This window comes from Atractosteus spatula, chromosome 1 (genome assembly GCF_055471065.1).
Source record: "Atractosteus spatula isolate fAtrSpa1 chromosome 1, fAtrSpa1.hap1, whole genome shotgun sequence".
Taxonomy (NCBI): domain Eukaryota; kingdom Metazoa; phylum Chordata; class Actinopteri; order Semionotiformes; family Lepisosteidae; genus Atractosteus; species Atractosteus spatula.
The window spans coordinates 44,829,903-44,855,962 of record NC_142706.1 but is presented as its reverse complement, the minus strand read 5'-3'; the positions used below and the strand labels follow the sequence as shown (position 1 = coordinate 44,855,962).

Sequence of the window (26,060 nt, the reverse complement as noted above, 5' to 3'; positions counted from 1 at the left end):
ACTTTTAGAATATAAGGATCAGGTTGTTTGAATTTTCTCAAAGTAAGACTAGGCAACATGTATTTGCGTCTGTCCAGTTTTTTGGAAAAGCACTTTTTTCTTCTCCTCCACGGTTTCTTTCACGCCAATCAATGCATGACAGTCCAGCCCACATCATGGTGCCTGTGGACACATGCCTATTGAGGGTCAGTGAAGTACAAGTAAAGACAAATTTACCAAGCTGAGCCTCACAATGCTTTCGTTAGCACATGAAAGGCTTTGAGAGGGTTCGAAAAACCCCAGAGCTGGCTCGCTTCCAGACTTGTGAACAGGTGGTGTCCAGATCAGAGGAGAGCAGCGGAGCATTCACGCACTCAGCTTTTACTCAGCCCTTACTCCCTTCCTCCCTGCCTCCCAACACGCATACACGAATTCCCAGGCATGGCGGTGTGTATGTTTAAACTGGAGAACATGAACTTCTCCCAGTGCCAGACTCACCACATACTTGTCTTCCACAGGGGAGAAAAAACAACAACAGGAGAGCTGAGAGCTGGTACACATGATGGCAGATGTCAAACATGACAAATTGGTTCTACCCAGGTGAGCTTTGTCTCACAGTTAATAAGAGTTTTACAGCCACTGCAAGGAAGAGAGGTTACACATGAAGGCAATAAATACTTCTACCGTTATTCAAAGATGTACAGCGTAATGGGCCATTTGACCTGTAATAAAACTGCTGCCTTTAAAGATGTACAACAACATGATATTGTACTGCACATCAGAGATCATGTTGAAGGTAAACTGTAGTGTTAACATCCATATTTCTGACACTTTTTCTCTGCTTCAGGTCATTTAAAATTAAAGGTAACAAATCACTCTGAACCAAACCACTTAAAAATAATGTAGCAAGTTCTTGTTTTGAAATCTGCATCATCCATAACATAATTTTTTTTGTATAGTAAATAGGAAATGTTTTAAAGAGGATGTAACATGTTTATTTTGCCTTAATCGTCTTTTCAGTTAACTGTCAAATAAAATGATTAATGAGTAGGCAGATGAAAAAACTTATCATGTTCTAGGTGTTCTTTATATTATTTTCAACAGAAAAAATATTTTGGAATATTGTTGTCTTGATGTGATCTAAATGACTAACCACACAGTAAATAATTGAGCTCATAAAGCAATCAACTTAATTTAAAATAGTGAAAGCTATCATTACTATCCAAAATATGGAGATAACATAAACATAAAGTTCCAGATTCCAGCTTTGCATGCCCTCGCTACCTTAAGGCAAGACTTACTGGCACTGTAGAACATTGTGTTAGTGCCTTTCTAAAAATAAAAATACTCTAAAAGTGTGCCTGTGCTTTCTTCCTAATCTCTCAAGGTAAAATCTGACTGGTCTGAGGTGGGACACTGGGTTAATCCTCTGTTTGACAGCAAAGTGCTTCTGATGTGCTGTAACCTTTGCATCTGCCTGCAAGAGGACTGTGACTATAAAACAGAAAAATAAATACCTCTACCTTCAAAAACAGTGAATGTAAGCCTTCGGTTGCTGAAAAACCACTTGGCGAACCCAGCAAATCTCTCACATGCTATCACACTCAGCATGCGGGTATGAACTAACCAGAGCCCTGTAAACATACTCAATCTGTTCCAGTGAACCCACTTACATAAAAAGTAGAAAAAAACTGTTCTCCGAGGTCAGTAGACTTCAGGAATGTTTTTCATGAATTAAATAACATGAACACTATGAAATAACAGTATAGCTCTTTAATTACAGAGATTTACCAACACCAGGTAAAGCAATTTACAGAACTGCTTACTAAAGAGTTAAAAGTGTGGATTTTTACAGCTAGTTTTTTTTTTAAACTTATTCTAGGTGGTTTATCAAATTATGGTTTTCCTTCATTAAAAGAAAGTTTCAACTTTTTTCATACACAGCCTAAATCACAATTTTTTTCAAATGGAATCTTCAGTCTGTCCAATATTGTACAAATTATATTCGATTACAAATAAGCCTGAGCCGGAATCAGATCTGAAAAACCATATAACTCCTTTTCTAACTACAGTGACAATGAAGATGTTGCATGCTAAGACCTGTAGTTTTGTCAACCCAATTTAATCTATTTTGCTAGAATAGATAACCTCATACAGTTTTCTTTTTTATTCCATGAAATTGGCAACTCTAGAATGAAAATCTGTTTTGTTGCAAAGTTGCTGAGGAAATATAAAGACAATATACTATATGAACAAATCAGTCCCTAGAAGAAAAATATCTAGCAACGATCAGCCTTCCTAAATGACTGGGATATCACACAGATTAAAACATTCAGACAAGGGAATGAAATGCAACTCCAGATTCAAAGAACCAAAAAGAAATTGAGAGCCTTATAAAGGCTCAGACAACACAGAGACTAGACACTAGATTTCACAATTAAATCGGAGAACCAAGTCTAAATGCTTTCAAGGTCAGTTAAGTCTATTTTGCATTTAATAGGATATTGCATAGACTGTCCATGAAGGTCACATGATATTGGGGGTAATATGATCAGTTTTCTTAAGTCCAGCACCAAGACAGCTGCAGAATTGAACAGTAATGTCATGTTGTAAAGAGATGCAGAAATTAGTGAAAATGTTCTGTGGAATGTTTGCTAAAAGTCAATCCATAGATGCTTGTTATTCAATCCATAGAGTTTTATTTTTTACATACAAATCAACTCTATCTTTATCTTTAGGACCAAGTTGCATCTGCCTGTAGACATGATATTGAAGAACAATTTAGGCACACATCAGTAACCACATTTTTAGGGAGCCTAAAATTTCACAAAACGTAAAGACACCACCAGGGTAACATAGCGCATGGACAGGTTTTAGTAATTTATCCACGGGGTACAAAATAAAGCAATACAGAAATATAATGTGAAACAATACAGAAAATAAAGCAATACAGAAATATAATGTAACAACTAACAACTAAAGGATGTTACATGAATTCCTGAGGCAAATAAACAAACATAAGCAGTCACATGAGAAAACTTGCCTTCACTTCTTTTTCTTTGTTTAAGTGATATGACACAATGAAAGGGTTTTTAAATGAAAATCACTGTTCAATCATTCGTCAAATAAATCTATTATGCAACAAAAGCAAACATGGGAACCCAATTTTCTTTTAGTGCACTTTACCTCTGCACTTTCGAGTTAATTAATACAGGGTGAGCTTTGCTACGGTTCTTTAATGTGCAGGCCACAAACATCAAAGATTGTGTTCTCAAAGGAATAATGAGCTCATCCCTGGTAAAGGTTGTGAATCATTCAATCAGCTAGACAACTCTCTTTATTAGGAATAAATTAGGCACACTGAAGATGAGATACCCTGACATTTTAGAAATTGGTCGGGTGGCAATTGTAATCCATCTAGGTCAGAAGTCTGCATTCCTGCTCATGGAGAGCACATATCTAGCAGGTTTCAAAAGCAGCCACTAAATCAGCAAGGTCCTGGAAAAACGTCACTTGATTTAGAGATTATTAGAAAAGAAAATTTGAAAACTGAAGACTTGCAAGCTCTTAAGGACTTGAATTCTCTCAGCTGAGCTAACAATTAACTTCTTAACAGATCTTAATGGATCTTAAAAGATCTTAATAATCTTTATCAGTGTTACTGATCTTAAAAACAGGTGGTTCAGAGGAACCAATGAAGCAAACTGGTTAGGGGGGCTGCAGAAGCATTGCTAGAGAACCCTGTTCAAGTAGGTACCGTGAGTATTTTCACTTGATTGTTTGAAAGTCTGAAAGCACGTTATTATTACAGCTTGTATCCAATTCCAAGCAGGAATAACAGAGAGATTTGTATGAAGTCTCTGTAAAGTGTTTTAGCGATTTTACTGTAAGAGACTAAACAAGATGTGTCTGGAACATAAAGGAGGAATGCCCCGAGATGCAAAGGAAACAGCTCTGTAATGTAAGAACACCTGACCTCCCTCTTATTTGAGGACAGGGTTAAAGCATAGTAAGTGCTATTAACGTTTCATTGCTTTGCAAAATAGTTCCACTATACCCTACCGTTAATGGGTCTTTGCCATTCCATTCATTAAAATAAGGTAAACAGCACAGAAATGACTGTTGTATTTGACTAGAAAACCAGTGATTGGTACAAATGTTTCTACCAAACAAAGACTGATTTATCTACTTAAGAAATCTTTCAAACGGAAGTAAATCCTGGCTTTAACCTGGATTTTTAGGGGAACAAATTACTACTTTGGCACTCAATTTAATTATAAGTAAAAATTCCTTAAAGTATGTATGGAATGTGTTCTCTGAGTCGCTGCAGTTGTAATTAGCTTATTTTAAGGTCAAAATGAAACGGCACTTGGGTGCCTCCTGTGGGCATTAATACACAGCAGAGAAAAATCAGCAGCCTAAAGTTTAAAAAGGCCCAGAATTTGGAGACACGATGTGTAGGATAAGGAACCCATCAGAACAAGATGGTAAACAAAATGTATATAAAAGTAAAACTGAAAAGATAAACTCTTTGGAGAAGTGCTAACTGGGTACATGTGCTCCACAGGTTTTTTAGGGAGAAAGCTTTCTACCTAAAACATCTTTGGCATTTTTTATAAATGTATTCCTGTTTATAGATATTTGCAGCTAATCGACAACTATTTGAATTGCAGACACTGAAATGTAAGCAACCTGCTGAACTGAATGCCTATAGGATTATACTGAAAACTGCTCAAATATGAAATATCTGAAAATGATTTCATGTAACCATCACCCATTTTAATTTTGAGCAAATGGCTAGAATAGATGATATTTTCATGCAGAGTAAGTAAAGGTTTTGCTCCTGAGATTTTAGCATAGATTTATAAAATCACGTCACTCTTAAAGTCATGTGAATATTTACCATACTCACAATAAATGTTATTATACTGTTATGTACTGTATACAGAAACAGTTGAAGCACATTGATTCATGACCAGCAAGTGCGTATATAAACTGTCCACATTTGGTCACCATCTGTTATCAATTCTTTTCAACTGTAAGCATCATCTCAAAGTCCCTTACCATGACTCGTGTTACCAAAGAGCATTAAAATACTGCTGGCGAAGAGTTCAACCATGTGAAGTTTTAAAAAAATAAACATAGAGATATCAGCAATATGGGCTGGGATACACTGTCAAATCTGCTGAAATCTCCTTGGTTTCTCAATCAGTTTTGCTTCCAGTTTGGATAGGTATCCTTTGATTTCTCACGGATACAATATTCCATGAATATAAGGGCACTGCACAGACACAGTTAATTCACCACCACTAGGAAGAGAGGCGAGTCTTTCACCAAGAGCACTAGGGTACTATATTCCTGGAAGCATAGTTAGCCCTTGCCAACTGATACTACATAGCTCTTCTGTTTGGGAATTCCTGGCCATAGTCAGCTAGTGACATGAGACTCAACACCTAGATCATGGAGCTCTGTCTGCACCTTCACTGCCTGAGCCACTCTTCTCTTTTCATCCTCCTTAGATAACCTGTTGCAAGCAGGGTAACTTCCAGACACTTCTACATGCTTTCAAAGGCGTTGTAAAGCTACCATAAGACTGAGAACCATTAGACGATTACATTTTCAATATTTAAAGTACGGGAAGAAATTTGAAAGTTTCGGAGTGTTTAGATGTTACTGGAATCTCCTATTTCTCGTATTTTTACCACCACATCATTCTGAGCTGTTGGGAAACTGTCATGTTCACCTCCATTGTCTTTTCTGAATCAACATTTTGCAACAGTTTGTTAGAGGTATAAATAAATCGTCAGGTTACCGTAACTGTTTTGACTAAAACACCCTTATGGGTCTAAGAACAACATGCCAGATAAAGTCAATGTTAACAAAGCCCTTTTACAGAAAAAAGACCTGGTAACTGAACAGTAAAGCCTGTTCTAGCTGGCATTCTTTAGGAATACTGATCATTTATGGCCTTCAATGGCATTCCTTGATGATTGTAATTTTAAATATGCAGTAAGGAGGTTACTCTAACTTTGTTACTCAAGCCTTTCACAGTGACCTTCCTGCTCACCTTATCAGCTACCTTAGGTATCCTCAAGTGCAGATGATGGACAAAGGCAGCCCTGATTCTGCAGCCTCTCTAATGTTCCTGCATTGCAAAATATTCTTTATGCATCCCTCTAGCATTAGGCTGAGATATGACATCATTTCCATCTTGAAATTAATGGGCCAAGCATAATAATCATTCTATAAAAAAACACTACTGGAAAGAATATTGTTCTGGAGCTAACCGGAGTTCGCATTCCATTCAGTCCCCAAGCCTCTCAGTCCAAACAGAACGTGGCCTTGGAATTCTTGCCATTTTTCCTTAATGTCTTTCCGTTTCAAGGGGATTTAACACAAAGGTAGAATTCATTCATGAGTAATGGTTGTTTTTTTTGTGCTTGTTTTTGTTCCTTTTTTTAATCTTTCTTTTTTGACTTTGGCTCTGGAGAATAAAAATAAAAAATGTATATCTCCCCGAAGGCCAAGACGGGGGCTCGAACACTGAACCAGGGGCTTGGAAAACGTTAACCTCATTGTTATTGTTGGGTGCGCTGAAAATGCAATTGTCGGACGCTAAGAGCACAAAAGGGCCTTTTGACTTTTTTGTTTTTTGTCGGTGCTCTGCAGAGATCCCCCAACATGCCCCATGAAATGGGTATGGTATCCATTCATCAAAAGAGCTGCAGCACAATGACTGACAAGAAACACATGTGATGGCTGGCAGCCATTATTAAAAAGCCAACTTGGGTTCTCGTATAAAACTAAACAGTCCTGAAGGTAGCTACACCATTTTCGAAAAACACTGGAGTGGGGATCCAGCAATTCTGGTCAAAACAGGTTTCAAGGCAGCCTTCAGAGGGCTCATGTTTGACCTGTCTTTAACAAAATTGGCCAACAGAAGCCTAAAAAAGCAGATCTTTTCTAAAAACAAAAGCTTCAGTACAAAAGCTGCAAAGCATCTGTACGAGATGTAACAATCAAGGGAATATAAAATGATATCATAACTCATGCAATACATGTGAAACCTAAGTACTGCACTAATATCTCATACATTTCTATGTGCTGGCTATTGAATCACATAAGAGTGTTCGTAAGCCAAAAGGGTTTTAATTATTATTAATTAAAAGAAAGTAATATTCAAATATCACTGATATTTTTTAAAAGATGACTCGTAGCTATACAACTACTGCTCTGTTTTATTACACAGCAGATGTAGAGCAACAACTAAGTAACTGTACAATTACTATAAAAGAACAGAAAGATTTAAGATAAGACAAGGCCACAACATAGGCCTCAGCGTGAAATTCTAAAGTTTACTGAAAAAATCATATTAATTTTTTAACCAGACTTGCAAGCAGACTTGGTGCTTACCAATGCTTATACTTGTGGTAGGGCACAAAATACCATAACAAAACCCATTAAAGTTGTTTATCCTGGTTTTGACAGCTGCTCATTCCTGGGTCTAAGCAAAGGATAGAAATCTTCTACATTTAAAATAACTATCAATTAATTCAGGCGTTCCCCTATCCTAAACTGGTAGACCACACATACCTACTGTTTTTTGTTCTAGTCCAGCTCTCAGTTACACAATTGAACCCCTGACATGAGTTTAATTCGAACTGTTCTCAGCTCTTAAATACATTGGAAATTTCCTTTTAACTATTGCTTTTCATAATTAACATATAATTCCAAACCTTAGAGTAGAAATGTTTCAGTGTGCCAATGTTCTTTGATTGATCCAATCAAGCAATTTCTTAATTCAAAAGCTTCAAATAAGCAACCAGTTAAAATAAAATTCAGCAGGTGTGTGAGGAGGACCAAGACTGGAAACTCCTGGATTATTTATTAGCGTATGTGTGAGAACTTATGTGTGCAATTATGATTTAATCATAAAATTAATCCATTTAATTTAGTTATTATGGGCAAGACCCCTCAATTTAGCCTTTAAAAACGCAAAATATGTTACTGCATTTTCAGTAAAATATTTGATTTGCTATTCTTGATGCATCATGGCTGTGTTGTTAAAGTTTAAAAGGTGAAGCACATTTTAAAATGGCAAAATGCTCACTCTCTAAAAACTTAAAACAGCTTAAATTTGGGTTAATCTAGGTTTGATTTAGAAGGCCAGTACCTTACTACTGTACTGTATATAGTGTGGATCAAAAACTTATAAACTCAGAACAGCAGCAAACCTAATACTAAGATAAAAGCACACAACTGTGTCTTTATTATATAAAAAGGTCAAGAAATGCACTATACATTTTTTCCACACCACGTACTGCTCAAATTAATTACACATTCTGATTTACATTTAACTTAAACATTAGTTAACACACTAGTAACAACTATTATTAAGATATTCTTTAACTAATTATGTACTAAGTATAAACTATTAATTAAGGACTTAAGAAAATTAAATAATAATTAAATAATTTTTTGACACCAAACTGATGTCTTCTTCACACAGACTTTAAAGAAAGAGACTGGTTTCCTCACTATTTTGAGTAGTTTTTTACATCTCAGCTGTTACCATCATTAGCCCAGCTTGACTAAGTCCCACTTTAGCTGTACAAGGGGAAGACAGACTGAAATTCATTGCAAGGGAAATGGACATTTCAGTCGGTGTTTTCCTAGAATCTGTGTTGCAATGAATTCCAGATGTTGGCTTCTCTTGTCAATCTCTGGTTTCTGTGTTTCCGAGGCTCAAGTGAGGTGTGACTGTCCTAAATCAATGTGTCAGCCTCACAACAGCTTCTATTATATGTGAACTCCTGGTTAATCGAAAACTGTGTAGGCATCATCTTAGCATGAGCGTGTTCCCAGTAAATCTTTTAGCAGCAGAGATTATTTATCAGGAGGCTGTAAAAAATTATTTATGTTTTTGCTTTTGGAAGCAAAGGACTGTCTCACTTTATCTCCACAGTTCTACTCACAGCAGCGTGATCAGTAGCAATTAGGTGTAAAAAACTGCTTGGCTCCTAGGCAAGAATGCTTCCGCCTAGTACATATAAAGTACATATAAATGAGAAAAATATAATGTTGTGAGAGATCTTTAAAATTACTGAAGTGAAGCCCCTTCTAGGCTTTTTCTGCAGTATTTCTCTTCCCAGGGTGTTCACTGAAAGAAGGCATTTACACAAGTTCACTTCTTCTTTATCCTATTAAATACAAATTAAATGTTAAGTCTCTGCTACTCTTAACCAGTATCACCACCATCATCATCATCCTTCCTTTATGGTATATGATGCTGCTGGTCATCCAGTAAATGATTTGCATAAAAGCCCACCATGTTGGTATCTGCCACAACAAAAGTCCACAACAATTATTTTTTTTCCCAGTTGGAATCGGCACAATGACGAACACAAGAGCCAATATGCACCCGCAGTTGTCAGGAGACAGCTCCAAACACAACACAAACAGCGGGCTGGAAGGGATTGAGAAGGCGCCATCACACTGCTCCGCTAGATTCCTGGGATATCTCTGGATAGAACGGCCGTCAGGCCTGGGAATTCCACACTCCATGTGAAGTGGATTCCCCTGCTAGGCTACTGCCCTCTGCCAGCCGGTACAGCCCATTCCACTACAGCCAACTCTTCCCTCCCCACGCGCCCACAAACCTCTCTCGGAGACTCAAAAATAACACTCAGGAAGAAGCGGAAGATGATGAAGGCAATTATCTTTTTGCATAAAAAGCAAAATTTGAACATTTCTTGAATTCGATTTAAAAAAAAGAAAGCAAGCTGTAGCTGTTTTTCTAACCTTTTCGAAACTTTATAGACTTCTCAAAAGTAGAAAAGAAAATGGTCTTTTCTGCTATGCTGGATTATAAAAGGATATATATATTTAATATGTGTTCACAGGTGTTAAATAAATAACAAAGCGTTCGTTTCTGGCAGTAAATCCATCACTGAATTTAGCCTAAAACTACTCCACACCTCCCGAAGTGCCTTTGATGTGTTCCCACCCCTCTCTGTTGCTTCAAAAAAAGAACTTTTCATTTGTTTTATTAACTTGGATTGACAGATCATGCAACATTTTAGCTGATCGCAGTAAAAAAAGATGCTGATGCACTTGAACTCTCATCCAGACAGCCAGAAAATCCTGTACAGGACAAGTCCCTCTACTAATTCTGTGATTAGTAAGCCACAGAGATTTACAGGGCAGCTGAAGACATCGTTTTTTTATAACATCTTGTTTGTCTAATCTTTAAACGTTTTCAGACTCTTAAATATCTCAGAATCTATGTGATATTACACACTAGACTACATGCATGCGACGTGGTGAAATTTCTAAAAATGTTTTGAATCTCTCCTTGGCACTGCTTGTCATACAGCCATGTCCTGCACTAAAGGTTTGCACCCTGTTTGCAGAATAGAAAATGCAAACTTTAATTTTTCAAAAATAAAGTCGTGTGATATCTCATTGCATATTTTAATACGAGTACGCTTTGTGGTAATTTATGATTTTACTCTACTTTTTTCAATTATATTTTTAGACAATTATTATAGTTTCTATTCGCTGGCAAAAGTTCTATAAATGGTTTTCGTAGACAGAAGATCTCACTAAGAGTGTAGGAGTTTGGGACTAAATGCAGTTGAAATTAGACATCGGTAATAAAAAGGAACAATACTCTGTTCTAAAATGTCTGTAAACAAAGCCTGTAGCCAATTATAGTATTTGTGGCATGAACTATTGACTTTGCTGGAAAACATTCCTCTTTTTTAGCATTGTCCTGTCTTGTTGGTCCATGTTTCCCTCAGACCCAAGAGTAACCAAATCACCTCAGATTGATATTTTTGTTTCAAAACAATAATATGTTGGTGACATTTGTTGATTTTTTTTTTATCCCTCTCCATCTGAATTCATATACTTCCCTGACAAGTTCGTCTATCATACCTTTCTGTCATCTGACACACAGCGAGCTTGTCAGTGCCCTGCTGTTATTTTAACACCAACTAGAGGAGCAAAGTTTCTCTCGCTGATAACACTACAATCTTGCTTGGTGCCTTTCCCAGAGGTCACTGCATTTCAATCTGAGGACATCACCATTAACTCTAATCCATCCAAGTCCAGTGGAAACTTCTCCAGAATGTGTGCTACTGCCGGGTGAATCACGGTCAGAATCGCCAAATGACAAAGCCCTTACTCAAAAAATGGGGATGTCTGAACTGCAGGGCTCAGCCTGTGCACCCGGTGATCTCTCACCATGCTTGAGCCAGTCAGAAGCAGCTTATTCTATTTTAAAGACCCTGAGAAATCTTCCCCTAAAGAACTCTGAGAATGAAGCATCATGCTTTCCAGAAACCTGTGGTGGTCCTGGCCCTATATGGCTATTCACACTGTGAGGCCAAAATAAGTCAAGTGGCTGCAACTAAGGTCACACTACAGGTCAAAGGTGGAAGAATAATTTCAAAAGCAATGTTCCATGACACTCAGCTCTTACCATTTTCTGGTAAGGGATCTGTGACATGCTGGGTGTTTCATCCTGCAACGTAATGGCAAACTCCAAGGCCTAACTCATGGCTGCAGCATGGGACTCTAAATTAGTAACGGGCTTGACAACCTGACGAATGTGCTTTCTGAATGGCCAGTCAATCAAATGATAAGATGCTTTACACAAGTGCAATGTATACGAGGTGAGGAATAGAATAAGGTCAATTCTATCATGAATCCAAGAAGCTGCAATCACATCTTTTTTGTCATTCAGTTTATTTTTCCATTATAGGGAACAGAGAGGGTTTTTTTTCCAAATGTATGCATTTTTTTTGTATTTTCTTCTTCTCAATTGGCTCACACTTTAATTAGAAAAAATTGTCTCCTGAACTACACTAATCAATTCTTCATCTTTTCATCAGCAGAGGTAAATAGCCTTAAAAAGATGATCAGTTAAAAAGAAGAAAGTGAGTCTGGGCGTCCAATCTTAATCTCTACAGTCCTGTTTAAGGCGTTATGACCAGGGGATCATTTGCCTTCTCTCACAAAAAAAAACTCTCTGCAGCAAAGAGGAGGTGAAAGACAGCCTAAGGGAACACACCTCCCCCCATTACAATTACCTAGTAAAACAAACAACTGGTGGAACATAGCTGGACTCTTTCTTGAGTTAACAAATAGAGCAGATTCTGTGGTGTTAGAAAACATAAATCTGTCATTACCAGGCTAAGGGGTCACCAGCATGTTTGAAAAAAAAAGTGAAAAGAAAGGAGGAGAAAGGAAAAGAAGTAGCAGGGCAAGAGGTTTAGAACAGAGTAGCTCTTTCACAAAGTTTCAGCTACTGGTGATAGATGGATGTGAGCAAGGAAGTTAATGTCTTTACCAGTGGCCTGGACTATAAGGCAGGGCTGGTTTCACAGCTCAAGGGATTATTATGCTCTCTTACATTAGCATCCCATTTTTCCTACCAGTGTAAGAGTCTGAAGGCACTTCCTTCACAGAGCCTAGCACTCAAGCAATTGTAGTACAATCAAGCCCACAAGCATTTTTTGCAATTACTTCATTTCGCTCCTGTTTTCGCTGTTTGTCCTTCATTTTGCTCTATCTGTGTCTCGTCTTCTTTCTCTGTGTTACAAGTTTGATGTGGTTATTGCGTGTATATAAACAGGGTAACCAGCTGGTGACAAAATGCAGTGGCAATATAAAATGTATGTGTGCTGCAACAAACAACCCTGGAAAAGAATCAAGTCTGTTGTCCTTTGATAGCTCAATCGTTAGAGTTTCTAGAAATGACTTGTTTTCTGACCATGCAGCTGTGGAACCTGCACAGTGCAAGAAGAGTTTGTAAACAGACGTTTGGGAGGACGTCAAATTTCTAACACTGCCCACTTCCAACCCCATCTCTTTTCTCTCAACCAGCCCTCGCTTGCTATTTTTACTCCATTCTCACCATTGCAGCAGCTCCCTGGCTCATTCCTCACAAGTGCAGCAGGGATCCTGTCAGCCTTGAAGTTATGGTCAGGCTGCCATTTCTTCAGCCAGACAAGTTACACCAAACGTTATACTGCCCCTATAAATCCGGTTGTCTTGTCTCATTAATTAGAATTTGATCAAACTAATGAAATAAAAGGAATATTCATTCTTCCTCAGAATGCAATTCAGCATTGCAGGATAGTAATATGTGTATTACTAATAGAGTTTAAAACGGCAGTCTGGGAAGAAGGTAAGATCCTAATCACACACTGCTGCTCGCCTAGGTATGTAAGACTTGCACCCAAGTGTTCCCTTCACATATCTCTCTTGCATGTCTCCCACCACCCCATCTACACTCTTCTAGAAACTCCCTGGCTCAATTCTTGCAACAGTGAGGGGGAGCTGAGGAAGCCTGTCCTCGCAGCTAGATGGGCCACACCAAACACCCGATACATTTTTCACCAATTTATCGCATTCATTAGGACCTAACTGAGCTACCGAACTGGAAAATAGCATGGCATGACTTGATCTGCAGACAGTTAACTAAAAAATACTCCCAGCAGCAAAAAAAACAACAGTGATCGATGCTCCAGATCACTCAAAACTGAATGTGGCTTTTCATTCTATATCAATCACCACAAGCTGGTTTAGGGCTATACTTTGATATTCGCACAGGATGCACTTCTAAAATGCCATCCCAAGCACCTGCAAAGGATTGTGAGCTAAACACATCCATATGCTCTGCAAGCCTTCCATTTGCAAAGATAGGTCCGGTCAACTTACAGATATGTGTTGCACAGTCAGCTCTACAGTAAAAGCGAATGAGTAAAGAAAAGAAATCTTTTCATTTCTTTTAAATTGTGAACAGGTGTTGTCACGTTACCCTAACTGGCTTCTGTTTAATTTTTTTTTTTAAACAAGAGTTCTCCAACACAGTACTCATTATGCTTAATCAGGAAAAATACACTGGAAAGTGAAACTGTGAAAATATTTGTCGAAACAAAATTTTGTGTATAAGGGGGACATCAGAGGGAGAGAGAAATTGTAGCAATGGGAAAGAAATGTCAATATCCTTTAGTGGAAATGAAATGCAGAATAAAAAATAATTTTGACCTGTATTGGTATTCTCTTTGTTCAGCCAGTTATGCAACAAGTGAACAGTCAAGAATATACCAGAAATTACCTGGCACACTTTACCTTCATACAGAAACTACTAATTTACTTTTATTCCACATTCATCACAAATATTTTATCTAATATGTGCTACCAACACATGTTGTAACTTCATGGTCAGATGAAACAATCATGAAGTATCAATGTAACTGTTTTGAAAGGAATTTAAAATATAACAAACATATCACAATCAGCAAAATGTGAATCTGAGATTTGAACTAGCTGTATTTAAACTGCACTAACAGAGAAGCAATATGTGCAGACCTGGGCATTTCCCAAGCATACAATTTCAAAACAGGTTTCTTTTTGCTCATGCTCAACATATAAATCGTCACCAAGCAAAGCAAACTAAGTCTGAAGCAAGAGACAACTGGGATCTATGGAGACAAAAATACCTCGGTGATAGTAAATCTGTCATCTGTGCTGACAGCAGTCGATCTGGAATAAAATATTAAGGTGCCGTTACTGTGGTAGCAAATATATACATTTCGTGACAAAAAGCAGAGACTGAGGCCTCTCGTACGGCGGATTTTTTCTTCCGCAGAGTTTGATCGACAGCTTTTTTAATGAATCTCTGGTGTGTGATTGTCAGTGAGGTTTATAGGTTGCCAAAAAAGCCTTACTTCATTTCAGTTACCTTCTCAGGTGTCCCACTAAACCTGAGTCGGAATCAGATGACTTGACAGGTCATAATCAGCAAACAGTAACTGCAGGTGCTGCTTGCCAGTTGTACCTAGTAGTGCCAGAATTAAAGCTGTGAAGCCACTTGCACTTTACCCATCACTTTTAACCTATAAACCTTTATATGTTATGCCAATAAAAAAAACTATATATGCAAAGCAATACAAGACTATTATTATAATATACTTGAATGTTTTTAGGTTTTTTCACAAAAGTGTTTTTATTGTAGTTCATAAAATGTGCAGACCTCCTTTGTTGTTTGGCAGAATCATGCATGAGCTGCTTTTGTCCCAGGAGAATTCTAAAACCAGTTATGAGATCAAAAACAAACTTTCACAATGGACAGCCAAATAATACACCACACGAATGACTAGATTCAGAATCTCAAAGTTAAAAAATGCCCTCATCTGACCTTGATTGGAATAAAGTAGAATTTGGTGTGAACAAATCCTCAAATTATATTCAGTATATCTTGTTAAATAATGCCAATCATGTTAACCGCACATATTAAATAATGCAGCTTGAGATCACACGGATACATAGCTCTGTGAAGTTCACGTCCGTCGCTACATTTTTAAAATCAAAGTTCAACTGGATTAAAAAGCAAATCAGTAGTTGCACAGATTTTCTCCAGAAAACACTTCAAGTTCTGCCAAAACAAAGTTTTGTGATGAGTCTTTAAATCTGTTGGGCTTTTTCTCCAAGTGTAAACAGCTTCACTGTAATTCAATTCTGACTTTCCCTGAAAACTGTAACAGATTATCTCTTTGCCAGCTCTGATAAGCTTGCGTGGATACTACAGATCATTCATAAATCAGTTAGTCACAGGACTCCCACTATCAACCAACACCTGACCAGTCTTGCCAGGGCATTTTCACAGCTTTGCCACTCCAAAGGGTTTCTCAGGCCTCTCATGATGACTTCATCCGAGAAGCTGTAATGTAAAACATGCTGTATTTCATAGCAAATTTCACCCTGCATTTAAAACTGCTGGCAGATATTCCTTGGGAGATAAACAATGTGCTGTGCTGTTGCTTCACCTGAGTGGTATTCAGTTACGGATAGTAAGCTGGGGCAACAAAGAATTCTTTTTTATATAAAAAAAGAAGGTTAAGACCTTCACAAAACAAAATCTTCTCTTGGTCTTTGTATTAAAGGTAAGCAGGCATTCACAAACTGGAAACCTCGCTGTATACCAGCTGCTTTTGGCAGAATGAAGTCATCTTGGCAGCAGCACTGTTCTAAATCTCTGAATAATTGCTGGAGTTTGTGGAAGATTTAAGGTTCCACTTTACTCGGCTGAAGCAGTGTTCTGGTGTCTAATTTCTTTCTTCCTTTATCTTTCTCGGTTTCTTTCTCTTTCTTTCTTTAAAGCTTGTGGAAAGCTGAAACCAGACAGCATTCCAAATAAATCACATTTGTCAAGGAAAGACTTGTAGGGAACTCAGTTCACACAATCCTTAAGTCCATTATAAACAAAATCAAAATATTTACTACACTGGGATGGCTAATTAAAGTCCTAACACAGAACCTACATGTCACAGAATGAGCCTATTGAGAGGATAATCTCTGCCTTTCAGTAAGTCATGCCTATGTTTTATTTAGTGTGCCGTACAATAGCACAAACTACCCTGAGATCAAAATAAAAATGTATAATACGATTTAAATGTGTAATAAGATTTGGTCAACATTTTACAGTTTTTTTCTTGATATATTTTCTAGTTTTAAAATGAATGAGTCTTTAATTGTTTACTTTTTACAGTATGTGATTTGTCTTTTGAGTTCACCACATGCACAAATCTTGAATGTTAAATATTTGTTCAGAAAAAAAAGTTTTTCCTTTGTTAAATGAAAAATAAGATCAGATTTTTTGTCTTTATTTTTTAAGAATTTCCCATTATATAACTTGAGAAGCTTCAACAAGTTTCTAAAATACATTGTTTACAAAATTGTGAACAGAATGAACTCAAAGAATTTTAGCCAGGAATAATTTTGAGCCATTAGTGCAAGTTAACATGAACACAAAACAAAGCATTCATTATGGGGAAAATACTTCCCCTCTCTTCAATTATTTTTCTTTGTTTTTGCCATTCAAATCAGATGGGTGATACGTGAAGAAAAGCACATTTATATTTCTCAACCATTCTCTGCTTCTCTCTCAAATTAAACTCTTCAGCCATTTTCTCCATTAAGAGCTGCCAGAATCTCAGGACTTGAAACCAAATGAATGTCTGCTTATTTATGCTATTTGAGATAGTGAATGCCCTTTTCTAATTAAAAATTAAATGTTCTTGTTCCTTTTGTTGTACAAGGTAAGTCAGTTGAGAGCAACTTCTCATTTAATATGATGAATTGGCAACTCTAAACAGTGGGGTATTTACTACAGACATCTGAGTGAAGTACCTTACTCAATGGTACAAGAGAAACACCCCATACAGTACATGAATTCAACACATCGTTCCTACACCACTCTGCAATGCAGCCACAAATGTCATAATGTTGGGTTTGTGGGGACTTCAATACAATTATATTCCTCGTATTTTATGTGCAGCAATGAAATAAACCATTCACAGCAGACTACATCAACATCTATTCGGAAGTAGTTATGTAGCTGAACCATTCTATACAGCAGAGAATGGTAAGTACAATACATTGTTTTGTCATGTTGACACAGAGGGACTTTCCACTTGAAATATAATAATCAAACACAAGCCTATGGCATGAGTTACAAAGCATAGTCAGTTCAGATACAGACTGACAGCAACATGTCAACAAAAAATGCACCATCAGTCTGTTTTCAAGACCTGTGCCTTGACAGCTTGTTGATATTAAACCACTGAGGTGTCCACAAAACTAAACAAAGTATCATCTTGGTGGAGAGAAGTCAAAACATGCAAGATGATTCAGAACAGAATCTAATCCAGACGGTCGCATTGATGAGTTACATCATCTTCCAGGACCAAGGTTCACAGTGTTCACAAGTTCTACAGGGAACCACAAGATAAATATCTTCTCTGGGACAGCTCAAACCCTCTGGGGGGATAAGATCAATTAGGCAGCAATTAATTAAGATAATTGCCAGAGCCTTAATGATAGGGTTCAGACAGCTGACTGGGAATCCACGAAAAGGCAAGCAACTATTTTTTTAAGTTTCTGCATTTCAAATATTTCACACTCGTCACACATTTAAATAAAGTATTAAAAACTTTCAGAAGGCAAGTTAAAAATCTAAAACAAGAAATGCTTCCTGTCAAGATTTGTGAACTTATTTTTTCTTAATGTTTACTGATGTATTATTTAGGGTCTTATTCTTTTATTACAGTGTTAACATGTTGGAGTTTAAAAATAATTGGGTTACTGTTTTTTAAACTTTTGATATTATAATATCACTACAAAAATGGCATAAATAGTACCTGTGAGTAAAATGATTTAAAAAAAATCTTATAGTGTTATCTATAGATAGATTTAAGATAGTGGTATTAGTTGGAGGTTAAATAATACATTCAATACAATATAACATCTCTTGGTTAGGGAATAAAACCAAGTGAGGCCACATAACTTTTTGACTTTCATTTGCTTGCTTGTTCTGTCCAACTCCAGAAATACTCTACTCATTTTGTCCTTTAAAAAGAGTGAAAGTGTGAGGTTCTATTTTGTTCAGTATCTGTGAACAATGGAGTACTTTCTTAGCTGGCAATACAGCATAGTCTTATCTTCCTAGGTTATCCCCATATTCTGGATTCAGGGGAAGCATAAATTGAAGAAACAAACATCTCTCAGAAACGTCACATAAATCATGTTTAGACCTTCTATATCTGTCCCATTATATAACTTGAGTTGCCCTAGGGTATAGTAACTCCCCAGTTTAAAACCAGAAATCCTGTTAATTTAAGCTAAAGTAGCCTTGCATTACTCTACAAACATTTCATTTGTACAAACCCTACTCAGCAGAGCTTAATGGAGTTTTCTAGCTGTTCACATACCACAACAAAAAGGAAAGCTGTCGAACAAACAATAAAAGGGATCCTGTATCTTTTTTCTCCACAATGAGCCTCTGACTCCTTCTGTTGTGCTGACAGTCCTCTTTTGCCATTACTGGTAAAACCTTTAACCTAAGGTCAACACATTCCACATCACATCTGGAGCTTGCACTGCTCTGTCCCTAGTCAGTCATCACATTTCCATATTAAAGGTGTTCTCAAATCAAAATCTTTCTCTCTCAAACATGGGGAAACCCAACATTTTTAGACTAGTTATTTTTTCCAAGTAATTCATTCAGCATTATTTCACTTACAAGTAACAGATTATCTCAGTTGTACTTCTGTTTGCAGTGCTTCACCTCCCATTATGCACTGGGACACCAACAAGATACAATGGATTCAAGAATAGTGGAACATTCTGGTTTACCCACAAATCACCAGTCCCTAATAGAGGGTTCTCACTAGGTAGAACCAAGAAATCTCTGACCAATTAAAAGTCACCATGCAATACTGGGTATATACTATGAGATTAACAGGAAGTAAAAAGGTTTGACATGATCCTGATCAAGGTTAACGATGTGTGCTGAAGATATGCCTCCGCTCACAGGTGCAAATCTAAAGCTGTTTCAACTGCTAAAACTTTAACTTGCATGGCATTTAAATTCACATTCCAAACTAGCAAACTTGAGTCAATTTTTCTCCAAAGTGAAGCAAATGGGGGCTTTATGTTGCATAGTTTTCTACTCCTTTATTTTCATCACAGGACAGTCTGAAAAACATAGAACTGAAGTACTACTCTGAAAGGGCCAACAATTATATTTCTGAAGCATTTTTCAACTGAGAAAATGAAGCACACTCTTTTGTAAAAGGAAAAGCAAACTCCTAATATCACAAAATCGAAAAGAAACATTTGAACTGCTCAAGCTCCAAGAAAGGCACGTACAAAAGTTTGACACTTTACAAGTCCATTGTATTGTTCTCTTATCAGGAGAAATCAGTTACAGTTTGCAAACTGTGTGGTAGTAAATGTTTCATGAATACGGCCCTTGGAGTTAATGTAAATTTGATTGAAGGGCGCTGTAGTCTAATCTGAAGCCGTGTTTATTTTGTCAACCTGTGGTTTAATCCAAATTCTAGCCACAAGTTAAATTTGTTTATTTTGTCTTGAAAGAACTTACCCAGTCTTTCATTTTTTTTTTAGTTTTTGCACACAGGAATAAAGCGCAGGTTAACAGAAATCAAATACACCATTAAGAGCATTTAACGTTCTACACTGTGCGTCAGACTCTTTTTAATGGGAAAGTAGAACGAAGCTATTTAATGGCACTGTCCTTCAACTGCTCTACCTTTGAAATGTTAAAAGTCGCAGGCTTACCAATCACAATTAGCGTATAGTTGATGTTGACGCTGCCAAAGCCATTGGTGGCTTTGCAGACAAATGTTCCAGCATCTTCTGCCTCTACTTCTTTGATCTTGAGGCCTTGGCGAAGGATGCGAAACCTCATCCAGCCGCTGTGGATGTTCCGGCCATCTTTGGTCCACATGATCAGAGGCGGAGGATCACCTTCCACTGGGCACAGAAGCTTCATGGTCCGGCCTATTCTCACCGTCTGGCGGTGAATGATCTTTTCTGCAATTCGAGGTGGACCTAAAGGCAAAGAGTTATATCATTCATTTCTTGTCAGTGGCAATGTCAAAACATATAATTCTGCAAATGCTCACAAATCTACATGTTTAAGGGTCTTTTAGTCTGAAGGATGCTTGGCTGCATGGGTTACCCCGCCAATTCGTCAAAAGCCAGTAAACTCACTTCTTTTAGGGAAATGCCTAGATGTGATTCCTGGACTCGTGTAGTACTAGCAATCAAATGAGACATGAATGGCCTTCTCTTGCCTATCTGCAACCTTTCTAATGTTCTTACATGTACATCAACTAGCATCACTGTTTTCCAAAACAGTAAAGTGTTACATGTAGACTTCACTTATACAAGCACATACACGTAGAGTTATGTCAAAAAATAAAATGGTATTCCGCATTTTTTTTTATGTCCAAAAACAATGCCACGGGAGACTCCGCAACCTTTCTTCAGTAAATAGGAAATTAATGCTGTTGAAAAGTATACAAATACGAAAACAAATGCCTGGAATGAACTTCCTTTCTAGGGGCATGCAGTTTCCATTTTAAAAAAAAGGAGAAAAGGTCTGTCAACGTAGCCACATGTTGTATAGGAATGAGCAAGCTGGGCCTATCTGAGAAACATCTCTGCTAGAGAGGGCACAAAGAAATGAACCTCCAGGCAGAGTAATTATTCTTCTTCGGTTGCATTGATGCAAGCCATCTGGGCCAGCGTTTACACACTGCAGATTCTCCCAGTAATGAGCCATCATTAGACCGCCCTTACTCCTCCCTGATTATAAAGCTGAGCCAAGGGGCCCCCAAATAAATAAGACCTAAGCATGACAGTGCTACTTAAGAAATACATAACTGTGGCAAAGTCAAAGGATCCCAGTTTGGAAACAAATGGGTAAAAATGAAGTAAAAGAGCTTTTTTCCTGACTTGCTTTTTCTGAATTAAAATTCTTCACACTGAATGATGCACAAAAGGATTTCAAGATGCTGATTTTCCTGTTTTTGTTTTCTTGTTTAGGAAAAGGAGCCCAGTAGCCCAGTAGCCACAAGAACCTGGCTTAAGAAAAGCAAAGTGAAAAAGTTTGTTACCGGCTGGGGGAAATTTCACTGATATTGTCTTAAATAGAATTTGTCTTCAGTCAGGAAAAGATACAAAAAAGGTTCATGTAGGGGTCTTTTCAACTTTAACTCTCCTCCATAATGTCAATCAGACAGCTGGCTAACCACAGCATTGGAAAACCAAATGCTTTAGGGTTGTTTCAGTGTACTGGACTGAAAGCCACACTTGTTTAAAACTTGAAACTGTAGCAAAGCACACATTAGCCAAGCACCAGATATTAATGAATACTGAGTTAACTGTTCTCTGTCTTATATAAAAGGATCACTAAGCCATAAAAAAGCAAGGTCAACCCAGCTGGCAATATGGAAGCAAGCACCACTGGGATGAGGAGGGGCTACTTACTTCATTTATCACACCATTGTTTCGATTACACAGAGGTGCTGAAACTAGTTTGGAATAATTGGACCAGCCGCAAAAAAATATCTCCATACCAACTTTTCTGTGTGAAGGAGATCAAAGAAAAAAAAATAGTGTTCACAGCTATGAGAGGAAAAAAAAATGCTTTTAATTGCCAAAATTTCAGATCCGCTTAACTTCCTCTTGACGTTGGCCAGAAAACTGCTGGACACCTTTGAGGCAGGAACTTCGCAACTGTTAGAACTCAGTACAGAACATAGAATACAATCATCGCGCCACGGGGAAGGAATTCACTATTAAGAGGAACGAATCAGTCACTAGTGGCAATAACCTTCTTTTTACCTTCAGCGTGATCCAATTATCACTAAAAATTCTGCTGCCTCTATATAATCTGTGTGTTATATGCATATTGATATGGTTTTTATTTTAAAATAAGGTACCCTGGGACAGCTCCCTGAAATTATTGTCGGGGAAGGTTAGCTCCCTCTGAAGCCAAATTCAGAGAATTCATCCCACGTCTGTGAGCTATTTTAACACTAAATCATTACAGTGACAATGATGATGATTGTTATTACCACCATCATTATTTTCTACCGCTAAATTAATTCATTGTGGGGATTGTTGGCACTCTCCCAAACAGTGCATGGAGTAGTAGGGCCGTGTGTCAAAAAAAACTGGAAATACACTGTGCAGTGAAATGGAGGGTTAAAGTGAGCGATTTGGTGAAGAGGTAATCAAGAAAAGAGAGAGCGTGCAGGGGGTTTGGGGAAAGAGACGGGGAGCCAACCTCCTTAAATTATTTTTGCTCCTTATCATCTGCTTCCTCTCTGAAACGAACAGCTTGAACATCTAAGTGGTGATTTGGGACCCGAGCTGCTTCATTTACTGTTACATATGTGCAGTCAAATTCCAAAGTGTATCTCACTGGATAATTCCCGTTGAACTGACTCACACACACATTTACATTCAAACTCTACACATATGGCAAACACCCTCACTGTACTCTAACCTTTGAGACCCATTCCCTAGGTAGAGTTCAAAGAGAACTTTATTAACACATTAAATATAATTACAAAAAGGAAATTCCAAGGAAGGTCAAACATCCTGGACAGTATTTGGAAGAGAAAGTAATTTATAGTATCCTTATACATCATAAACTTTACACAGATGTAAAATATAAAAAAGGGAAAAAAAGATACTTTTAAAGAGGCCTGGGGGTGATCTATTCATTATTTTAATGGTAAACATGTTACCCTGTCAAAATATTTAATAGGTACTCTGAAAGTAGAACAGTAGCAAACTGGCAGGCATCTCTGAAGAGGTTCACATGGCTAGGAAGTGCAAACTATCTTCTAAAAATTAAGTTGTTATGGTAACAAAGTATTTTTAATTGGGTTTAGCAGAATATTAGATATGAACTTGCCTATTATTCCCTTAGTCTAAGTGTATTAGGCATAATCCTGTTTCCTCTCCAAAACAAGAAACAGCACTCCTGAACAGACACTTTTACAGACTATCCTGGACTGGTCAGACTGGTGGACCCAAGACACATTTTGCAAGAGGCAGACAGTTTAATCAGCAATTAGCTTCTGCACTTCCCCTTCAGACGGGCAATTCTATGAGAGAGAACAAGCAGGAAATTGTAAGTGTCATTGTTTATGTCTGCGGAGAAACTGTAACCGCTACACTTGACTGTGAGCCATTTTTCTCTTTGGCTCAGTTGATACTGCAAAGTTTCATTGCATCTCTTTTGTTTTCTTTGGTGGACGTTACAGTACTTCCAAAACTAAAAAAAGGGCACATAAATATTCCTAGGCTCCACTCAGTGATATACCTATGCCAACAGCTCTTTATTTAAAGACTAATTACAGCTTTCAGCTGTCTCACATTCTTGGAACTTTCCTATTTTGGAGATACTGTTCAATACAACCTACTAACATCACTTAAGGATACACAGAATTCTGGCTTTAACGTCACAACGGACATGGAGAAAGACATAAAAGGACAACTATGTGACTGCTCACATACTGAATAATATGTGCTCCCTTTAAAGGGTGTGCCATCAAAAATGCTCTTCACTTTAAATAAAAAGTTCAAAAACGGATATGGCCAATGTTCTACACAATTGTCAACAAGCATATCATTCACCTTGAAGAAGAAAATTCAATTATTTAAATATAAGAACATAAGAATGCAAGAAAGGTTGCAAATGTGAGACCATTGCATGTGAGAGCCTCTTCCTCTTCCAGCTCACTGTGGAAAATGTGTTTCCTATTCTCCATTCTAAATTAATGTTCTTTTAGATTCCAATTGTAACTCGTTGTTTTACTACTGGATTCCCCTTATCTAGTCAAGTGTTCCCTTGTACCTTCTTTGGTTCAAAACTGAAGAAATATAGCTCCTTTAACCTTTCCATATAAAGCATGCCACTAGCCTGTCCTGTTTGTGGTCTGGTGCTCGCAAATGCATTATTCTAAATGAGGTTTTAGTAGTGCATTATAGCTACCGTGAAACGCCCAAACACTCTGTTTTGCATCCCCATATTGTCCTTCTGATCCCACCAGAATTGGCAGTGCAGTGAGCTCTCTGGTCCACAGTTCCCTTGTTAAAATACTCCTTGTTTACTCTTTGTCATTTACTTAAAGTGTCAAAAAAAATCAAAGCATTAACACAGATATTGTTCCAGCATTTCCATTTTCTTTCATTCTTAAGTGGCAAATATACAGTAAATAGAAATACCCCTCTCTTTCATTGAGACTTTGCCTTTACAAATGTGATTGAAATCGCAGTTGTGCAGTTAAAGTAGAATATCTGATGGCCAGGCTTCTCGTAATAATTTACGGTTCTCTTACACTGAACCCTCCTTGAGCTCATTTAAAAAAGGCTCCTGGAACAGACCTGGGCCTTGTCGTCCTCCCTCCTCTTATATAAATCCGCAACCTGACAGCCGTGTATGTAATACCCTGGCGTATTCAAGATATCAGAGACAGAGGGATCAAAACAGGGGCCCAAGCTTTCAAAACATGCTTTACAGCCTTTACCGTGTGGATAAACCCAACTTAAGCAGGTCCCAGAATCTGAAAAACAGCACGAGAGAGTTTAATAGGTCATTAGGGTTTTTTTGTCTTTTTTTACTGCTCTCTTGCTAAGTAGAGGAATGTGACGCTGTGGAGACGGAAAGTGTTTTCAGCAAGATTTTTGAGCAGGGGGCTGGTGGGTTTACTGCAGGGACTTTTTAAGTTGCTAACTGTTTTGTTCATTAAACCTTTAAGTACATTGCCTTCTGTCGCAGGAGTCTGCGTGGTTCTGGAAAATAGTCCTAAAGCTGTAATATCCTATTCACAGGCTTCCAGGTTAAGCAAAGCAGGCACACTTCATGCTTAAAAATGACACATTCAGGAATTCAGGAAATTGACATACTGTACCAGTCAAGGACCCATTTAAACCATAAAAACCCAAGCACTGACTTTATCGATTCAACAAATTCAAGGTCTGACCCTCTTTCACCAGGGAAAAATATGCCCACCACCCCACACATGGAGGGTGGTGTCAAAACCCTAACTAAATCCACTCATCCACACTATACTTTATGGCTATATTAGCGCCTATGTGCCCTCAACTATATCCATTAAAAAAATCTTCTCTCAATAAAGCAATTAACAGCAAAACACCAGCTTAAAACTCCACCAGAGACCAGAGTGCTTGACACACATTATTTTAAGGACTGTGTTATCCAAGCATTTCTGTCCACCAGCTTCAAGATGTTGCTATAGCCTGGCATCAAATCATAGAAGTCATTCCACCGTGCTCCATTTCAAATAGTTTTCTCATTACTTCTCAGCCATGTAAGCAGAAAAGTAGAACTGTACTGTAGATATCTACAGATTTATTTTTATTTTTATAGTACAAAGGGACTGTAAAGGGGTATTCAAACAGTCTGTCTGATCTGCCTGTGCTCACTGAATTATGATTATTTGTTTAATTGTACTTTCATTATGAAAGGACTACTTTTTGGTTTGCTTCATAGCAGTGAAAGAAGCAATCCTACAAAGATGTGTCTAAATAAATAATAAAAATAAATATAATGAAAATAATAAAAAATATATAAATACTTGATACTGACATTTCAATATATCGCAAACATAGAATATACAACAGCTGGAAAACAATCCACATCACACACTCGCACAACTGGT

General features: G+C 37.6%; 1 protein-coding gene across 1 annotated transcript in view; it reads right to left on the bottom strand.

Moving 5' to 3' along the window:
• The window catches only part of fgfrl1a (fibroblast growth factor receptor like 1a), a 115,550-nt gene that overhangs the window by 37,384 nt on the left and 52,106 nt on the right, over positions 1-26,060 (bottom strand). Inside the window, exon 3 of the mRNA XM_088918666.1 lies at positions 20,134-20,406. Coding sequence (XP_088774792.1) covers positions 20,134-20,406 — 273 coding nt within the window. The remainder of the gene's footprint in view (positions 1-20,133; positions 20,407-26,060) is intronic.